The sequence below is a fragment of the Diabrotica virgifera genome, chromosome 7 (genome assembly GCF_917563875.1).
Source record: "Diabrotica virgifera virgifera chromosome 7, PGI_DIABVI_V3a".
Classification (NCBI taxonomy): domain Eukaryota; kingdom Metazoa; phylum Arthropoda; class Insecta; order Coleoptera; family Chrysomelidae; genus Diabrotica; species Diabrotica virgifera.
Genome location: NC_065449.1, coordinates 89,511,639 through 89,533,910, shown reverse-complemented (window position 1 = coordinate 89,533,910; position 22,272 = coordinate 89,511,639). Strand labels below are relative to the sequence as shown.

The window sequence follows — 22,272 nt, the reverse complement described above, 5'->3', positions numbered from 1 at the left end:
TTATTTGTGAAAAACAGTCTAAAAATTTGGTTATTTTGTTGAAAAATGAACATATTCACTCGCAAATAACTCGAAAAGTGTTGACTTGGCGAAAAAGCTCTATAGAACAAAAGTTACTTAAAATTAGTCAGTTTACCCATTTCCGGACTTATTTTGGACATATATTTTTTCACCCCCAACAGGGGGTGAAAGTCACCCCCAAGGCAAAAGCACATATCGGCACAATATCACTTTTTTTCTCTGACATGTAAGCTATACGTATGCCAAATTTCATGTCAATCCAAGCGGTTCTTTAAAATTTAGAGCAAAAACCGTGAAAGAATGGACTACAACAGCGCAGCGGTAAAAAAATCACGCACCAAAAAATTGTTTATTTCGATTACAAAAATAAAAAACATTTATAAAATTTTATAACAAATAGATTCTTCTCCTAAATATTATGTGTTAATTGTATATTATTATGTTGAATTAGCTAACATCCAACTTCATGTAGTTGCCATAGTATCCCAAAACATCACAATTCTTATACGGACATGTTCGTAGTTCTTCGTTTACGAATAACTTGTCGAGTAAATCAAAACGAGATTTGTATTGCTGCAATTTTACTTTCCACAATTCTAAAATACAAAAACAAAATAAACAAAAGAAATAAAATAATATTGGTGTAGGTTATTACTAAAGCTCGGATTATAGGCAAAATGCCTTTTTTTGCCTATTTTGCCTATTTTGCCTATTATAATTGTTTTTTGCACTTTTTGCCTTTTTTCGTAGATTCCGCCTATTTGTGCCTTTTTTAAAATTTCATGGTACTACCCATGATATTATTCTATTACTAAACCATTCTATAATAAAATTTTGGGTCAATAATAAAATATTAATGGTTTGCTTATATAACAGATTTCTAGGAAAATGTACCTGATCGAGACTTGAGGGTTAACTATTTGGAAATCCCTAAGCTTTATTAGTTTATTATCAGTTGTACAGTCGGTTACTGTATCAGAGTTTAGTGACAAATTGCTATATCCTAGTTTAGTTTTGTTGCGTATACTAGGGATGGCGGTTTTTGACAAAACACCGATTTTCGGTTATACCGATTTTTTTGCTTACGGTTTAACCTAGCGGTTATAACCGGCAAAAAAAACGGTTTTTGGAAAAACCGGTTTTCGGTTTTTTTAATCCAATTGGTTACTAAGTTATATTTACAATGCACTTTAGTTTGCGATACTCCATTCGACTCGATATCAATATGATCAAAATTAGTACTATCGAAAGAACATAAATATCAATATACATAAAACACAATTTTTAATAAAACCATTTTATTCTATTAATTAATATATTTATTTATTATTTTATTATTATTATATATTTTTTGATTATGATTAAATATAATATAGCGTAAGATTAATATATACCTACATTGGATCGAAATAAAATTTGATTTGTGTGAATCCCAAAGATTTGTGAATTTCAGTCAGATGTAGAGAACAGTAAACCAAAATTATTATTATACTACTCCTCAACAGAGAGCGCTGAAATAATGCAGGTTATAAAATATAGTCATTGTATATTATGAAAGTAGAATATATTATGCAATTATTGTATTCAATTAGTGATGCAAATTTAATTTGCCATTTAAAAATATAATCCTCTAAAATACTCACCAATTTTCCTTTCCTCATAAACTCAAAAAAATCCCCAACCATTTGAACTTATAAAAAATTTCCCAGACTCTTTGAAATGGGATTAAAAAAAAATAATATCAACATAAATATTTTACTTAAAAATAAATTGGATAATGTAATTTATCTTTTATTTTTACTACCATCAAAAAAAATTTATCATGTATTACTTTTAACACGTTTGTATATTTATTTGTAGAATAGGTACATTTTAACTCATTTAATACTTCCTGTATGGGTGTATCGTTTTGAAAACGTAGGGAAATTCTTGGAGATTCGTATTCGTAATCAGTTATTTGATATTCATAGTCAGAGCATTATTTTTGGTAATCAGAAAAAGTAATTCACCCACTTTCAATGTCAAGAGTTAAGTGTGAAAAATAGATGATGTTTGCGTCTTCAACCAGATCACTTCTTATGTAAATATTATGATTACAAGTACCTTTTCAAGGAAATATTATAATAAAACTTATAAATTGTTTCTGGCTGATGTGACATTGCACTTTCAGTTTGCTTCTGTATTTATAAAATAAAATAAAATTTGAATTATGGTTTTCTTTGGAATAATTACTTGAGAATGATAATTATGATTGGGATCCAAAATAATACCCAACCTAATCCTAATCACCGTGAAAACCTAATAACCGGTTTTTACTTTAAAAAGAAAAAACCGGTTATAACCGGGACAAAAAAACAACCGGTAAAACCGGTTGTTGCGAAGTAAAAAAACCGGTTTTACGTTCAAACCGGTAGGTTTTTCCCATCCCTAGCGTATACCGAAAAGCAAAGAACATTAAATAGACATTTGTGTGAAAAGATGACATCTAAATTAAGGCTATGGATCGCACCTTATTCGGAACTTTCTCTGAAGGAGATGAAGCATTTTGTAAACCATGCGGCAAATCGGTAAGTTTAATTTTTTCTCTTTTTTCTCGTCCCACAACATAACTAAATTCTAAAGCGGTTTTAAAATTCTAATTATTTTTTTTTAAATTCTCAGATTTTAAGTAGAAAAAAGTACTTTATTGACCAGCATTGTGGAACCCCACTTCATAAACGTAATTTGGAAAAATTAAATTCCTCTAAGTTAGCTCAAATATCTCTGCGGGATAGTTTAAGCAGTTCAAAAAAAAGGAGGAAGACGCATTTAAATTTGATTTATGCCAGATGATGATTGCATCCAACATTCCTCTATATAAAGTTAATAACCCTAGTTTTAAATGCTTTTTCGAAAAATATCTTAATAAATCCTTACCGGACGAGATTACATTGAGAAAACATACTGTGGAAAAATGTTATGTGTAATGTATTTCAAAAATTAAGCGGGAGTTAGAGGGCAAGTTTTTGTATATATCGTGGATGAAACGACAGATCTATGCGGCAGGTATATATACCTCGTCCAATTTACTTACCGTTGCACGTCATCCGCGCCATAGCCTGTGACACGATACCAACACGAAATATCTAGGCGGTAGGTGTGTTCCCCTTTAGAATCATTTTGATTCTAAAAAATAACACACCCACCGCCTAAATATTTCGTGTTGGTATCGTGTCACAGGCTATGGCGCGGATGACGTGCAACGGTAAGTAAATGGACGAGGTATAGCTAATTTAATGATTGGAATTTTGAACGAAAACTTTGAGAGAAAACCTTATTTAGTTGCCGTTAAAGAATTGGAAAAAACAAACAATTTAACAATAAGTCGATATATACAAGATAGTTTAACAAACCTCTTTTTACCCAACCCTATACCAGTGAATAAAATAGTTTTAATGCTTTCAGATGCTGCGGCATATATGTTAAAAACTGCTGTTAATTTAAAGATTTTTTATCCTAATTTAATTCATTGCACTTGTGTAGCCCACGGGGTAAATTGAATTGCTGAAGAAATAAGAAATCTGTTTCCGTTGGTAAATAATTTTATAAATTTTAAGAAAAAAGTTTTTGTAAAGGCTCCGTTGAGGGTACAAATATATAAAGAAAGACTTCCCGGTGACCCTTTGCCACCTAAACCAGTAATTACAAGGTGGGAACCTGGCTCGAAGCAGTTTTTTTTACTTTGAACACTACAATGAAATAGAATTAGTTATGTCAGAATTTGATGATGATATTTCCGAAGCAATTCGAAAAGCAAAAAAAAATATTAAAAAATCCCAAATTGAAACAGGAACTCGCTTATATCAATGACAATTATAAATTAATAGTTACCACAATTACCTTATTAGAAAAACAAGAGATAAATTTATGTGAGTCAGTAAAATTAATAGATAATCTAAAGACGAAAATTAAATCGGCATCTGGAAGTAACGGTCAATTAATTTTTAAAAAAATGAAATATGTTTTCGACAAGAATGAAGGTTTTTCGTTTTTATCTAATGTTGCTAAAGTTTTCAATGGGACATTTTCCGAGGAATTACAAATTATGCCAGATTTATTATCCGCTCTGAAATATGCTCCAATTACATCTGTCGATGTCGAACGTTCGTTTTCAATGTACAAATTAATTTTAAGTGATCGAAGACATAGTTTTAAGACCGAAAATATTGAAAAACATTTAGTTGTTTCTATTAATGATAAAATTTTAAGTGGTTATAAATAATAAGTTATATTCCTTTGTTGCCTATATTTTGCCTAAATGTTAATATTCCTGCCTTTTTAATAAAAATCTTTGCCTATATAGGCGCCTTTTTCTTCAATTTTTGTTGCCTATAAATCCGAGCTTTAGTTATTACAAATACTATGGACTGTAATACATACAACTCTTGACATTTCCCATTACATTTGAGGAAGCAAAAAGTAGCGCCATCTAGACGGTCTACGGTGATAACCAGAGCAATCTAACCTTAAATTTATAAAATTGCTTTATTATTGTTTTTGTATAAGTGTTTGAACTATTTTTATTTTAATTTAATTTTGCAAAATTAGCTTGTTATTCAAAAATCTATAAAATTAAATTTGAGTGTTTACGTCAAATTTTACGTTGTCACAACGTAGTTTCACCGCAAGCCGACAGTGGCGCTTGTGCAACATGCTTCAAGATTACTGTGGGAGTTGGACGTATTACAGTCAATAGTATGTATTTGATTATTGACTAATACAAGTAACGAATATATTATTATCCAATAACAACTTACTACCATTTTAAACAGTTCGACCAATTCTCGTTTCTTAAAATTAGGTATTTAGTGAAGAAGTGGGATGATGCGACTGATTTGGATTCAAACCCGGAATGAAGTTGCAGAAATATTACTATCAATAAAGGATGTTTTCTGTGATTTATTATAACCTAGATTATTAGATTATATTAAGTTCTTTACAGGACATTAACTTAGATAACAACGACCATGCGATTAATTAGAAAAATATATTGAAGACGTAGTGTGAGATTGGAATCGACGACCAAACATCCATAAATATGAATATAAGTAGAGTTCGGGAAATATGCATATTAAGTGCATATTTGCATACTTTTGATAAATTTCATAAGTGCATATGCATTTATTAAGATTGCATATACCTCAAACAACAAAACAAATTTTAAGGAGAAATCAGATCTAACTAAAGAAAAGTAAAAACTCAGATCTAACTTAAGGGACCGTTCAAGCATTACGTAACGCAGGTTGGGGGGTCAAAAATCTTCAAAAATTGCGTTACGCAATAGTTAAACTCCCATAAGAGTGCGTTAGGTAGGGGGAGGGTTAAAAATCGGGGGGGGGGGGGGTTAAAAATCTTCAAAAATCGCGTTATGTTATACTTGAACGCTCCCTAACAATAAATCAGAAAATTCTCGTGGGACCACTTTCTGGTAACATCCTTAATCTCTGCCTTTTACAATTTATAGATACGGCAAGGAGACGACTCTAAAATATGCAGTTACATTTTGTTAGTGAAAAAATTTTGCTATTAAGTGATGCTGCGCCATATGATCAAAGGTGTAAAACATTTAAGAATACTTTTTCCAAATTGATTACTTATTAAGCACACGCTTTAAATAGAGTAACGGAAACTGTAAGGACATAATTTCCATTGGTCAATAGAATTGTATCAAATATAAAAAAAATATTTTTAAAACCCCTTTTACGAGTACAGGTGTATAAAGATCGTTTACTTAATGTGCTTTTACCACCTGAACCTGTGATAACTAGATGAGCAACATGGTTAAAATCTGTAAATTTCATAACCGATAATTTTGAGGGAATTAGAGACGTCATCTGTAGTTTCGATGTAGACGTAACTCAGGTGCTATAAAAAAATGAGTGGATGTTTTAAAAAACCGTAAAACTAATTTGACACAGATCCAAAACAATTTTGTGTATATTGCTGAATCAATTACTAAATTATAAAATCGAAACCTTTCATTAGACCAAAGTATTGAAATTATCAATTCATTAAATGAAAAAATTAATCACCTTTGGAAAACCAAGAAAGTGTATAAAAAATTCTGCACGGTGTTAAAGAAAAGTGAGGGATATCAAAAAATACCCTCAATTGTACAATATTTAAGGTTTGCTCCTTTAATTTCATGTGAAGTAGAAAGAAGTTTTTCCGTGTATAAACAATTATTATCAGATAGACGGTTCAGATTTTCCGTAGAAAATTTAGAAAAAAATTTAATAATGTATACTTTTAATTGTAATAATAACATAATAAAGGATGATGATGATAAAATATAAAGAATAAATGAATGTAATGATGTCGATAACAGAAATTTCAATTAATATTTTTTGTAACTTTAGCATAAAATAAATATATTTTTATTTAACTTAAATGCCTCGACAGCTAAGGCCATTGGCATAAAATAAATAATTTTTTAACTTCAAAACAAGGATTACTACGTTTTTATTTATATGCATTAAATGCATAAAAGCATATTTTAGTGCATATTTCAACTGTTTTTGTGCATATTTGCATGCATATTTTAGGGTCTTTTAAGTGCATATTTCCCGAGCTCTAAATATAAGTAAAGGAATAAAGTAAGATTGTATATTGTCCCTTATGCTCTTTAACCTTCACTCAGATCTCTTTATTTCCAGTGAAGGAACAGGGTGGACTTGTGTTGATTCCAGTGGAGTAGGACGTCGCAATCAACAAAATGCTCTAAGAGAATCTCCGGATCCAACTGATTTTGCAAAACGATATGTTCAAGAGAATAATGTGCTAACGTCTTGAAGATCCTTTACCAACGATTCAATGCTACGTCACATAAGTATCTGCACAGAGACTGAAGCCCGCCGACAATCAAACCTAACGCATTTCTCTTTCAGAGCTAAAAGCATTTATTGCTTTCCGTTTGTTCCGTTTGCTCGTGGTACCTATAACGTGAGTCACTTGGATCTTTTGTGGTCCCATGTATGGGGACCACCCGTTTTCAAACAAACTATGAGCAGAAATAGGTTCAAGGAGATAATGAAGTACCTGCGATTTGACTTAAAGGGCACTCGAACCTTGCAAATTACCACAGATAAATTTGCGTTAGCATCAGAAGGTTGGAACAAATTGATTGAAAACTGACAAATGTGCTAATATTCCAGGTGCAAACTTAACCAGCGACGAGTAGCTATTTCCTTCTAAAACTCGCTGTCCATTTCTTCAGTACATTGCAAATAAACCTAATAAGTTTGGCATTGATTTTTGGCTCTTGGTGTACTTTGACAGCAAATATTTTGTAATGGATTTCCGTATTTAGGAAAGGATAACGAACGCAAAACTCAGTCACTACCAGAAAACTGCTTTAGCCATTTGTAAAAAAGGGAGGAATACACTACCGACTACTTTTTTACATCTTTGCCATTGTTAAAATAGTTTTTTTATTTAGTTAATGCCTCGACAACTAATGGCCATTGGCATGGTAGGTACGGTAAATTTTTGAAGTTAGGTACCTAGTGTCTTGTGTAGTGTGTGTGTTGAGTAAGTGTCTTGTTACTTTGCAAAGTCGACGTCATTGTCTTTACAAAGAGACGCTAATTGTATCCGAACGTCTGCGGTCCCTACGGTGAGTACCGATCCCACAAGGACAGAAACTATCTTCATTTATTATTTTATAATAAACGAAAAATTTCTCACCCTGGTGAGATTCGAACTGTTAAAAAAGTTGAAAAACCAAAATACTAGTATCATTGGTACCATACGGCGTTTAAGACAATAGATTCCTTCTTTATTCCTTCCTAAAGGGAACATTATGAAACATGTAATATTTGTAGACAATACGTATGTGGAAAACGTACTAAACAAATTAAAAAGCACATACATTGTTCAAAATGTCAGAAGTAATTACACTTTTACGTAATATAAATTACGCATTTGTTTCATTTACATTTAGATATTAAATTACAGGTATTACTATTATAAGTTCTACGTTTAGTAAAATATAGCTTTTTATAATAATTTGCATTTAACTTGAATTAAAGTAACGAACAACTGCTTTCTAAGAGGTCCATGTCACCAGCCCCCCCTTTTTCGATTTGAGGGTCAAAAAAAAGCTCATTCGTTTGTATTGCGTTAGTACTGGATTGTATCACCCTTCATTCGTTTGTACTGCCCCCACCCTTTTAAATCTGCCTGGAGGGGCTGGTGACATGCCATCCCCCCTTTTTCGATTTGATGGTCAAAAAAAAGCTCATTCGTTTGTATTGCGTTAGTACTGGATTGTATCACCCCTCATTCGTTTGTACTGCCCCCACCCTTTTAAATCTGCCTGGAGGGGCTGGTGACATGTCATCCCCCCTTTTTCGATCTGGGGGTCCGGGATGGGTATGTTCGTTTGTACTGCGTTAGTATCGGATTGTATCGCCCTTATTTTGTTTGTACTGCCCCCACCCGTCTAGACTGGCCTGGGAGGGCCAGTGACATGCTACCCTCTACTCTGCACTTTTTGCCTTCTGAATGTCGAAAATAGGCTATTTCGTTTGTACTGCGTTAGTACTGGATTGTATCACCCTTCATTCGTTTGTACTGCCATCCCCCCCTCTTTCGATATGGGGGTCCGGGATGGGTATGTTCGTTTGTACTGCGTTAGTATCGGATTGTATCGCCCTTATTTTGTTTGTACCGCCCCCACCCGTCTAGATTGGCATGGGGGGCCAGTGACGTGCTACCCCTCTACTATGCATTCTTTGCCATCTGAATGTCAAAAATAGGCTATTTCGTTTGTACTGCGTTAGTACTGGATTGTACCGCCCTTATTTTGTTTGTACTACCCCTAACCCTTCTACATTTAAAACAGAGAAGGGTTAGTGCTAGGAGTAAGGACACAAAATTAGCCAAACCTTGCACATAGTAACACCGCGGGTGTAAAATTTGGTAAATTCGTCAAAAATGAAACGAATTAAATTTTGAAACTAAAAAACAGGCTTGCAAGCCACTCTCCACTCTCCATGGGGAATGGAAATTTACCCCCTCAGATGGATCTCGGAGTAGTGGCGATTTGAAAAATGGTACATGTATTTGTTGGAGATATTTTGAAAACCATTTTCAATCAGAAATCAGAGCAGCGACCTCGTCTTTTCCTACTAGGAAGAAATTTATCCATCCCCTCAATAAATTTTACAGTTTCAGACGCTATCGATATGAAAATCAAAGATCTTATGCGGCGCATTCCGAAATGCACTCTTCGTTGTACAATTTCAACCTCTCTGGATAACTGATTAACTGAAACATACATACGGCAGAATTCATTGGAATCGAAAATTATTAAAAGTGTTTGGAACATTAAATGAAAAATTCCCACAATCAATATCTTTCTTACCATCTAATGTCAGAGACCAGATAACAATAATTGCCGCTGCTATGTTATGGTAATTTGTTTTCTAGAAAGGTTTGTATTGTTCGTTTATGACTGCAATAAGATTCAGAATTTCCGTATTTCATTTGTAAAATATAGTGTCAAAAACTTGCTTATACATTTGACGCACTGTCCGTCAACGTGTTAATTGACTCTACAGATTCAGTGCCAAAACGAGACATTTTTATAGAAAAATATTTGCAAGTATATTAAATGCCAAACTGACTTATTAAATAAACAATGACATTGCAATTTTCGATTTCTACTATGGAATTATCGCTGTATAGACCAGGACGGATCTGTTTTGAGGTGAATGTGAGAGGTGGCATTCCGATTTTTGCAGAAAAAATTAGGTGACAACTTCAGTAATTATAATTGACTTATGCTCCTCCTCAAATATGTTTGGAACATTATTAAAAATATTAAAAAATTTCGAAACACGTCGATTTAGTTCAACTTTCATTGCTTGTAACTTAAAAACGATTCATTTTGGAACAAAGTCATAGGGAAATAAAATAAAGATAATTGAATGTTGTATGATATACGACACGACTGGTATAAAATATCTTAAATGATTATCCTTTCTGCAAAATAGCAATAAATACAAAATAAGAAGGCAAAATAAGCCTCTTTTTATTCAATATTTTTCAACCACTTGGGTTGCACTTAGAACCTTCGTATTTTACTTAGAAAATTCTTACAACATACTCAATCCGTCCACCAAATTTCATTAAAATCGACATAATAGATTTTGCATAATAATTTTGCAATCTAAATTTTTTTAGAAAAAGTTTAAATGTTTAAAAACTTTCTGAACAAAAAGTATACCTGTTAGAAGTTTGCTAATTTTTTTACATATCAAGAGGTACTTTACCAATCCAATACACTTTACAAAATTAAAATCGGATTATTTAAGCGGCCTCAGCACTGTTTTAAGGATATAAACAATTTTTTTGCTTATAAACAAATATAGTGAGGACGTTTGAGTTGGAATAAATTCATTTTCTCGAGAATGGGCAACTCTGGAGATAAATCCCTAAACAGGTCGATTTTTATATTTAAATTATAATTTTTGGGATATCTATTATACTACTAACGTCATCCATCTGGGTGTGATGACGTAATCGATGATTTTTTAAATGAAAATGTGGGTCGTGTGCTAGCTTATTTAAAAGATTATTCAATTCTCTATTTATTACATAATTATTTATACAGGGTGTCCGAATTTTTTTTTCATTAATTGAGACAAACCGAAGAAAGTATTTAATTTAGTTAATTCGAGCTACATTTTACTGTTGTCCTAAAACAGAAAAAAATATTTATTTGATAAATAACAGAAAAATGAATTTATTCGTATTTAGTAACTCAAACGTCCTCACTGTATTTGTTTATAAGCCAAAAAATTGTGTATAACTTTAAAACATTGCTGAGGCCGATTAAATAAACCAACTTAAGTTCTGTAAAATGTATTAGATAGGTAGGGCGTATCTTTATATGTAAAAAAATTAGCAAACTTCTACATAATGGTCTACTTTTTGTTCAGTGAGTTTATAAAAAATTTTAACATTTGTAAAAAAAATTAGATTGCAAAATTATTATGCAAAATCTATTAAGTGTATTTTATAGTCGTATATCATAAAAAATTCCATTATCTTTATTTTGTTTCCCTACGACTTTGTTCCAAAATGAATCGTTTTAAAAACGATTGAAAAAATCGATGTTTTTCGAAATTTTTAAATATTTTATTGTTTTTATTAATGTCCCGGACATATTTGAGAAGGAGCATAAGCTAGTTATAATTACTGAAGTTGTCACCTAATTTTATCTGCAAAAATCGGAATGCCACCTCTCACATCCACTTCAAAACAGATCCGCCCTGTTCTATACAGCGATAATCCCATAGTAAAAAAATCGAAAATTGCACTGTCATTGTTTATTTAATAGGTCAGTTTGGCATTTCATATATTTGCAAATATTTTTCTATAAAAATGTCTCGTTTTGGCACTGAATCTGTAGAGTCAATTAACACGTTGACGGACAGTGCGTCAAATGTATAAGCAAGTTTTTGACACTATATTTATTTTGCAAATGGAATACGGAAATTCTGAATCTCATTGCAGTCACAAATGAACAATACAAACCTTTCTAGAAAAAAAATTACCATAACATAGCAGCGGCAATTATTGTTATCTGGTCTCTGACATTAGATGGTAAGAAAGATATTGATTGTGGGAATTTTTCATTTAATGTTCCAAATACTTTTAATAATTTTCGATTCCAATGAATTCTGCCGTATGTATGTTTCAGTAAATCAGTTATCCAGAGAGGTTGAAATGAGATCTTTGATTTTCATATCGATAGCGTGTAAAACTGTAAAATTTATTGAGGGGATGAATAAATTTCTTCCTAGTAAGAAAAGGCAAGGTCGCTTCTCTGATTTCTGATCGAAAATGGTGTTCAAAATATGTCCAACAAGTAGGTACATGTACCATTTTTCAAATCGGTAGCGTAGAACTACTCAGATCCATCTGAGGGTGTAACTTTCCATTCCCAATGGAGAGTGGCTTGCAAGCCTGTTTTTCAGTTTCAAAATGTAATTCGTTACATTTTTGACGAATTTACCAAATTTTACACCCGCGGTGTTACTATAATAGTTTTGGCTAATTTTGTGTCCTTACTCCTAGCATTAATCCTCCCCTGTTTTAAATGTAGAAGGATAGCATGTTACTGGCCCCCCAGGCCCATCTAGACGGGTGGGGTCGGTACAAACAAAATAAGGGCGATACAATCCGATACTAACGTAGTACAAACGAACGTACCCATCCCGGACCCCCATATCGAAAAAGGGGGGATGGCATGTCACCAACCCCTCCAGGCAGATTTAAAAGGGTGGAGGCAGTACAAAAGAATGAAGGGTGATACAATCCAGTACTAACGCAGTACAAACGAAATAGCCTATTTTCGACATTCAGAAGGCAAAAAGTGCAGAGTAGAGGGTAGCATGTCACTGGCCCCCCCAGGCAAATCTAGACGGGTGGGGGCAGTACAAACAAAATAAGGACGATACAATCCGATACTAACGCAGTACAAACGAACATACCCATCCCGGACCCCCAGGTCGAAAAAGGGGGGATGACATGTCACCAGCCCCTCCAGGCAGATTTAAAAGGGTGGGGGCAGTACAAACTAATGAAGGGTGATACAATCCAGTACTAACGCAATACAAACGAATGAGCTTTTTTTGACCCTCAAATCGAAAAGGGGGGGGATGACATGTCACCAGCCCCTCCAGGCAGATTTAAAAGAGTGGGGGCAGTACAAACGAATGAAGGGTGATACAATCCAGTACTAACGCAATACAAACGAATGAGCTTTTTTTGACCCTCAAATTGAAAAAGGGGGCTGGTGACATGGACCTCTTTCTAAGTCTAAGTACGAGCGTCAAAATGACGGCTACGGAACTTCTAGGTATTTGTCAAGCGCAGGCCCTTCTGGTGTTACAGTTTATAAACATGTTTGACGGGCCTCAACTCTGTTGATTGAAACTACTAATAACCTTACACTAGATTTTTGCTAAGTAACAGGTGCCCATTTTTTAGATATAATTTGATCACATTTACTGTACAACTAGTACTACTTACCATATAAAGTATCAAGAGATTGTTCATTGCCACCATACTCCACTGGTAGAATGGATTGTGGTACATGTAAATGTAACTCCTCCAGAGACTTGTGAAGATAGACCTATAATGTATACAAGAAATAATGTCATATACCATTAGATTTTATTTCGCATACATATGTATGCACAAATGACATAGTTTGTAGTTTTTTAATAATAGGATGATAATGATAAGAGAATATCATGAAAAAGATTCAGGTATTTAAAACAAGAATAAAAAACCGCTAAACGCCGTAAAAATGAGTGGCGCACACAATATTCCGGCTACAAAAGAGCTGAGAATAAAAATATTACACGGAAAAATTCCTGTAACTTGCTGAATACCATAAATCACAAAAAATAAAAACATTATCTTGTAAAAGGTATATTTAAAATCCCTAAAAAGGGTTATATAACAACAAAATGTTTTCGGAATCAATATTCAATCATCAGTGTTATCATATGTTTACATGCTTTAAGCCACCAAAATATAAGGGTAAATACCCTTGAGTTGTTTTAAACTGTTCAGTTTACATTATATTGTCGGATTTTTAAAGGATATTAAAAATATTTCCAGATTAACCCCTGGCATCGCATGACATCAACCATATTGGTTGGAAATTTGAAGGTAGGACCTTACATGGCAGAGTTTATGTGACAGTTTTGTCACCTATGCCTAAGCGGAAAGGATCAGACATAAACAATAAACACCGCTCAGTATAGCCGAAAAACAAAAAAACTAAACTTGGAACATGTTAAGGTAAAAGGCAGTAAGTGACATTTTTATCAAAAATGAGTTATTAATCTATCCTACCTAAGCTGTAACTGCTTTAACTTTTACAAAGGGTTTGGTGCACATTTATAGTCAACTTGTAACAGAACTAGCAATGGCAAAAAGCAGTAACTAACAAAGTAACTCTCAATGTGATGGGAACAGGCAGTATCCAACGTAATAAATAACTAATTACTGCTGTTTGCCTATACAGATCTGGAACATAATTTTTAATGTGAATTTAAATGGCAGTATCTACTTAGTAAAGTAGATACTCATGTTGTATTCAAAGTTTGTATTATATAATGACATAAGGCAGTATCTTCTCAGATACTGTCATATGCGTAAACATCACCTGATTTAACATCCGTTAAAATAAACACATGACAAAATAAACCAGAAATTCCTAGTAAATTACGCGACAAATTTAGAGGTGTCTCTCATACCTGAAAACAGACGGCATTTTTGGCTTTCATTAAAACAAGATGACGTAGAAGACTTAATAATTTTCGAATAGTTTTTTCAATATTATGTAATTAATTAAGACTTTTTTCTTTTTCTAATGTGAATTACATTTGATTACACTACCGCTTTCTTCTGAATTTTTGTTTTATTATTAAGACCGATATTTGCATAAAGCTGACAATTCTACATTTCTGGTTAACCCTTATCCGGACAACACATTTTACTTACGTAACCGGGCAACTCAGGTCCGTTGGGTCCACCACTCTTCTTGAATAAACTATTCATATTTACTCATATATATATATATATATATATATATATATATATATATATATATATATATATATATATATATATATATATATATATATTTATTTTTAGCATCTTATGACGTCCCCCCATGTTAAACCGTAGTCTCTCGTGGCTTCCAGGTCTTCGTGAACTCCGATATACGGTTGCCACGAGGACTTTCCTTAAAATGTATCGCAAATGAAAGGTACCACTTCCTACAATGCTTACACAAAATATTGGCCGGACGTCCTCAGTCACGTTATCTGTATAATAATATACACATTACTTGGAGCAATTGCCGTCAGGCGCGCCATGTTCGCTTGCTGTATATCTAAAATCACTTTAACGGTTTTGATGGCATCCAAATATATATTTATTCAGTTTGCGGTTGTAGTGGTCTCCGTATATTTGAGTTTATGTCCTCATGGCTTCCACTGCGCTGTTGTCACCTCAAATGTTGGAATTTAGACTTCGGATATTTTTATAATTGATTATTGTAGTATGTTGAAAAAAATATTTTTGTGATATATTAATGATATTTTTTTGTATAATTAACAATGTATTTTTTTTTCACTGCAAAAATAAAAAATTAAAAAGTATGTTCATTGAAATTGATGAATTTATCATAACCAGTTGCCGAATCTGCTGGTCTAATTGCTCAATTATAACATATTATAGAAGTGTTAAAATTGAATTCTTAATTTTTTATTACAAAACTTTTACCTCGACAGCGTAGGGTACAAGAGGACGGCTTAAGTAAAGTAAGTACAAAATTTTTAATAATATAATTTGTTCAACTAATAGGTGCAAAGGTGTCTGGAAAATAATAAAAATGTTTAAAACATTGCTTACTTATTTCATACACTCAATGTATTTTTTTATGTAAGGATATAGAAAATAATATTTTGAAAAATATTTAAAATATAGTAGTAAGTCTTAAATTTCACATTACATAAAGTAGTTAAGTGTGCTAGTCTACAAAATTAAAAACAAATAGAATACATACTTAAAAAAATTAAAGCACTCATGCTATACCAAACGAACTACATTCTTACATATTTTAAAAAGAAAAATCTTTAATTTTGCCCAACCCGACTAAACTATCGGCAGGTAAAAAGTCTGCAGTATGCGGGGGCCCTACTGTTGAAATAGATTAGAAAATTAAAATAAACTTATCTACCATTATGAAATTCTAATTTGACACAAAAAACTGTATCCTGGATTAAGAACAAGTGTGTAGAATACTCTCGTGAATTAAGAAGCGTTTCTACTGTAGGGTGACCATATCATAAATTTGAAAAAAACGGGACACATCCAAGCAGCAGTAGCGCACCTATAATTTTTCTCTAGGGGGAAGGGGGAATTTTTCTCTAGAGGGCTTGGGCGTCGAAATTTTTTTCTATATTTTGTGAAAGACAAGTTACATTTTCCTGCTATTATTTATATATTTTTCATATGCCCTGGGGGAAAGGGGGTTTAACTCCCAACCCCCCCCACTGGGTGCGCTACTGCCAAGAAGGGTTTGGAGCGATAATACACAAACAGGGATTGAAACACCGTCTTTTAGCTAATTTGGAACCTATAAATCCTTTTCAATTTTAAATGTGTAATTTACGTACGATCAAGACTGCGAAAAGCAGAAAACTAAAAAACTACGCTAGAATGACGTGGATAAACAACCAATCCGTCAAAACAAAACAGGGAAGAATAAAAAATAGCGAGAAACACAGCAAACTCAACAAATAAAAAGAAGAAAAATGACGGGTTTCGCTGGAGGACATTAAAAAAGACAGAAAACCATCAAATATAACAATTTTACAAAAAAGTCAGATAAAAAAATACGTCCAGCATTAAAACAAGAGTACTAAAAAACAAAAAAAAAGAGAAACCCTGTTTGAAGACAAACAGATCAGCAGAATATGAGAAGAATATTACGAAAAAATGCTATTCGGTATGAAGGAAACAGATGAAGAAGAACAAGATAACAACGAAGTAGAAATTTTCACAGAAGAAAACGTACAAAAACAAATATTAAAAACATAGAAAACGGAAAAGCAGCAGAAGAAAATGAAATAACAGTGGAAAAAAATACAGAGGAAGAGAATTACATAAGGAAATAAACCAGCTAATACAACAAAAAATATGAACAAAACAGACTACCAGCCGATTGGAACGCAGATATTATAGTAGGTACCTATATACAGTAAAACCCCGCAAATCCTAACTAATTGGGGGGACAGCCTGTTCGGATTCCGAAAAGGTCGGATTATCCGAAAGTTAGCCTAACTAATGATTGAAAGTTTACTTTGTCGTTGATTTTGAGTCGCTGTGCCTGTCTCTCTCCCTCTTCCACCCATCTCAGATTGATGTCACTGATGCAGAGCCAGTGTCATCATTTGTGCTTAGTCGTTAACTCCATGGCTTGATTTCTAATTTGAATAAGCTCCATTTTCCCCCGTTCCCCTATACAAGATGGATCAGAAAACTAAGAAGAAAGTGTAATTACAGAATGGATTGAAGCTGACGACAAAGGGAGCGAAGAATTTACGGATGAATACATTGTAGACTTGGTTCAACCTCAAGGCAACCCTAATGACTAATGAAGATGAAGAAAGCGAGGAAGAAGTTTCCGTGTCATATTGAGTGTCACACGCAGATGCCACTAAAGCTCTGGGTGTGGCTCTACGTTACGTGGAGCATAACTCTGCTGCATTACCAGTAGATGTAATTTTTATGTGTAAATAGAATTAGAATTAAACAATGGTTTCGAATTCACCTGTATAAGTTGCAAGTTGGGAGGGTCAGGTAGTAAAAAAGTTACGAATTGGCCGGTGTACATTTTGATTTGAAAAAGTTTGTCATTAAGAGTTACGAGTTGGCGCGTGTCCATTGGAAGAAGGAGAATGTCACGGTTAAAGAATTTAAGGGACTGGTTTAGATGCAGTTCTATAGAACTCTTTAGAGCAGAGGTGGATAGATTAAAGATAGTGATGATGATATCCAACCTCCGATTAGGAGACGGCACTTGAAGAAGAAGAAGATATTAGATTTTACTGATTATGCCGCCCCCTTGTGATGCCGCCTGATGAGGCTGCCTCACCGCATCATAGAACGGCACGGCCCTGAAAATTACAGTCTTTTCGTTTAAGTCGCTACAGGTAAAAATAAGTAATTAAATATCTTATATCAGATAGAGTATTCATTTTTAGTAGATGAACAAAGGTTTAAAATGGCAGTTTTTGAATTTTGGTACGATTATTTGTTGCTTCGGAAGTTGCAAAAATAAACTTTTGCAAAAATAAACTTAAGACTGATATTACATGAAAAATTGGGTCAAACAGTCCATGTTCAGTCCAGATACCTATAACAAAAAATTTCAAGGTGATTCGTCAATTAGTTTACATTTTATTCAATTTGTTTAATAAAAAATCCTTTTCTTTGCAATGATAAAGCATGCTTTTCTTCATAAAATAATAATGATACAGCAATTTTGTGGAAACTACATGAAAAAAGAATAGTTATGTTTTCAAAGTTTTTAAAAAAATAATAAAAACTCATTTTTATCATTCCGAAAATATTTTAGTAAAGTAGAGTCATTTTTGGCTTATAAACAATTTGAATAACTTTGTTAGTATTGACTGCAAACTAAATTAATCGACTAAGGGATGGAAAAAACCTACCGGTTATAACCTAAACCCAGTTTTTTTAATTCGAAACAACCGGTTTTACCGGTTGTTTTTTTGTCCCGGTTATAACCGGTTTTTTTCTTTTTAAAGTAATAACCATTGAAAAACCGAATAAGTTGCCTGTGGAAAAAAATTAATTTAGAGAAAAATGAAGAAATTTTTATATATTTTCGATCTTAATCATATAATATTATAAATAATAAATGCGAAGTAATTAACCCAAACAACCATAATTAAACTTTTATTTACTAATAGAGAACTGGACGAAAGTGTCACATCAGCTTTTATGAAACAATTTTGAGAATAGTTATTTAGATTAATAAATATTTCAAAGACTGGTGAAATGGTGCATGTGATGATAATATTTACATAAAAGTATGTGAACTGCTTGAAATCGATATTCCAACCATCATCAGCTAAAAAATTGTTTATACTTGAGTACTTGAGACTTGAGACTCATGTATAATGTGAATACCGAAATACGATTAGGAATTTCCATTATGTAATTTTTAAACAATAAATAATTCTTACGAAATAAATGGTAGGTATTATACAAACGTATTAAAAAATATTACCTACTGAAATTTTTTGATGGCAATAGAGAAGTAAATACTGAATTGGTTTATCGAATTTATTTTGTAAAATACCTATAAGTCATTTGGACATTTTTTAAAACTTGATAGATCCAAGGGACATTTTGATAGATCGATAGGATCATCACTTTTGGGAATATCCCAATTATTGACAACGCAATATACGCCGACGCCGTCTACAACGAGCGACGAATCAGAGACTGGGGTACCCTGGCCCATTTTTAGGGTAACTTGAAAGCGCCTGGGAAAATTTTTATATGTTGAATTGGTTGGGGAATTTTTCGGGAGGAAAATTGAGCAAACTAAAGTGCAATATAAATGTAACATTATAACTTATTGAGTATTTGCTTTTGATTAAAAAAAAAACCGAAAACCTGTTTTTGGAACAACCGATTTTTTGACCGGTTATAACCGCCAGGTTGAACCGTAAGTTAAAAAAACCCGTATAACCAAAAACCGGTTTTTTGTTCAACAAGCGCCATCCCTAGACTTTAGGATTTAAAAAGCTGGTACTTTTATATTATTATTATATTATCGGTTTATAACGTTCTTCGTCTTCCGATACCCGTTCGCCATTCCTCTCTGTCCGTACATTGATCTACTTGCAGACCTCTTTCATCCATGGCTTTGTTTATTCCTGCCTGCCAACTTTTCCTCGGTCTACCTCATCTTCTTCTATCTTGCAGTTTCCATTTTTGCCCTTGTTTTGGGATTCTGTCTTCATGCATTCTTTATACGTGACCAAACCATCGTAGTTGTATTTCGTTGGTTTCGTCATTTATTGTATGTGTGACCTTCATTATTTCTCGTATCCGTTCATTGGTGACATGTTCTCTTCTTGATCTTCCTGCAGCCCTTCTCCAGAAATCCATTTCGGTGATCTCTAACATTCGTTTTGATTTTTCCTTCATATGCCATACTTCGCAGCTGTATGTTATAATGCTTTTCACTCCGGCGTTATAGATCTTTTTCTTGTTTTGGTTGTTTACCTGCTTGTCCCAGAGTACTGAGTTTAGGAGCCTAATTGCTTTCCTGCCCTGAGTGTTTCGTTCTTTAACGGCTCCGTCTAGTGTTCCATCATTCGTGATTTTCATAATCATACCCAGGTATTTATATTCGTTACATTTACTGATTGTTTCTCCTCCTTCTATAGTCGAGGAAATGAAGCATTTTGACTCGCAATTTTTTCGTCCAGCATGGATTTACTTGAAATTTTCACAGAAGGTAGGGCGTAGGGAATAGGCCAAGGATCATTTTCTATATCATGCCGCTGTACGCTAAAAGCTTGGGGTGGTTGCCACCCCATCTCGGGGACGGGAAATTTTGATTGCATTTTAAGCATGTAAATCGATGTAAAAAGTAATTCTAAGAAAGAAATATTTTTTACATTTTCTTCGTAAAACTAATATTTTTCGAGTTATTCGCGCTTGAAAGTAACAGTTTTTCGACGAAAAAATCGACTTTTTTAGAGGGTTTTTTGAGAATACCTCGAAAAATATGCATTTTATCAAAAAATACTGTAGATATGAAAAATTTATCTTTTAGTAACACAAATTACCCCTGTAGTTATCACATTGTTTTCGATGTGTACTTTTACATAAATGTTAAAAAAAACTTTTACCTTGATTAATTACGGTCAAAGTTAGGCACTTTTTTTTATTTAATTCACAGCTAGTTTCTTTATAACAATTAAGAAACCTAACTAGCGCTATTTTAAAGTTCAAGGTATGTATATAGTTTATGTGTAAAAGTTTGAGTAAACTTGAACAGAGTTGTTAATATATCTTTAAAAATGACGTCCTAACAAAATCGACTCGTGGTCTGTGGAGCGGAATTATTAAAATCCGTGCACTCAAAAAATGAAATTAACTTTTCAAAGATATGTTGCGCTTAATATCTCCGGAGTTTGTTGATGGACTTTGATCATTATTTTTTTAATTTATATATACCTGTAGTTTTGTAAAGTATGTTATGTACACATATACCCACCTAACAATACAAAATGTTATGTATACATATACAAGTATATGTATACATATATAATTTCATAAAAATCGTTCAAGCGGTATCGGAGGATTATGGCAACTAACATTACGACAGGAGAATTTTATAGATGTAAATAAATAGATAACTATTAAAAAATAGGGGTTGGTGGCAGAAAGGTGAAAATTAAGGGTTGTATATATTTTTAATGGTACATAATATAAAATGAAGGTAGACAATTTTCTCCAAAACAATAAAAAAGTGGCAGGGGGCAACCCCCCTTATAACGTATGGGTGTAAATAATAGATTACCACCTATTTTCAGTCCTACAGAATATACGTGTAAAATTTCATAAAAATCGGTCAAGCCGTTTCGGAGGAATATGATAACTAACACTGTTACAGGAGAATTTTATGTACATAGAAGTAACTGTGAATTAAATAAGTAATAAAAGTGGCTAACTTTGCTCGTAATTAACCTAGGCGAAAAGTTTTTTTTTGAAAATTCGTGTAAAAATATCAGCTTTTCAAATCCCAACGCAGATTTAGTCAATATGTTAATATGGTTATTAAAATTGTTTAGAAGCCAAAAATGATTCTACTTGCGTAAAATGTTTTCAGAATGCTAAAAATGACTTCTTATTGATTTTTTAAATAAGTTGAAAATATAAGTATTCTTCTTTCCTGTGGTTTCCACAGAATTGCTGTATTATTATAATTTTCTGAACAATAACATTGCAAAAAAAGCTCTTTGTGATAAACAAATCGAATAAAATTGAAACTAATTGACAAATCGTCTTCAAATTTATTGTGCATTATGGACTGTTTGACTCAACATTTCATGCAATATCAAAGTCTTAATTTCATTTTTATAACAATTTTTTTATAAGTTATAACAATTTTTTATTTTCGAAATTTAGTTTTATTTTGCAATTTCCGAAGTAACAAATAATTGGATCAAAATTTAAAAAATTTTAAACCTTTGCTTATCTACTAAAAGGTGAATAATCTAAATAAGATATTTAATTACCTTATTTTTACCTGTAGCGATTTAAACGAAAAACTGTCATATTTGACCCTTATTTGTTAATTACTAAAATTCTCGTCCGAACTGTGACGGGCATTGTTGTATTTATAATGTAATAGGTATAACTCCAAAAAACCCATTTGCAACCTGGCTGGTCAAGTGTCCCGACAAAAACCTTATTTTTCTGGACTATTGCAACTAAGAGAAGAAAGAAAGAAATTTAAAAAAAATGTTACAAAAAGAAGCAACCGAAGAAGGAAAAAGCAGTAGAAAGGAAATACAAAGAAAAAATATAGCGGTTAAAAAGCAAGCTAGGAAAGACAAAAGATAC

The 22,272-nt window shown here is 32.8% G+C and overlaps 1 protein-coding gene across 2 annotated transcripts in view; it reads right to left on the bottom strand.

Annotated features, from left to right (window-relative positions):
* Nucleotides 1-356: 356 nt before the first annotated feature.
* Nucleotides 357-22,272, bottom strand: part of LOC126888091 (alpha-tocopherol transfer protein-like) — a 72,858-nt gene continuing 50,942 nt past the window's right edge. For both annotated transcript variants that reach the window (XM_050656116.1, XM_050656115.1), the window contains 2 exons: nucleotides 13,105-13,207; nucleotides 357-617 (listed from right to left, as the gene is read on the bottom strand). In XM_050656116.1, coding sequence (XP_050512073.1) covers nucleotides 469-617; nucleotides 13,105-13,207 — 252 coding nt within the window. In that variant the 3' untranslated portion in view covers nucleotides 357-468. The remainder of the gene's footprint in view (nucleotides 618-13,104; nucleotides 13,208-22,272) is intronic.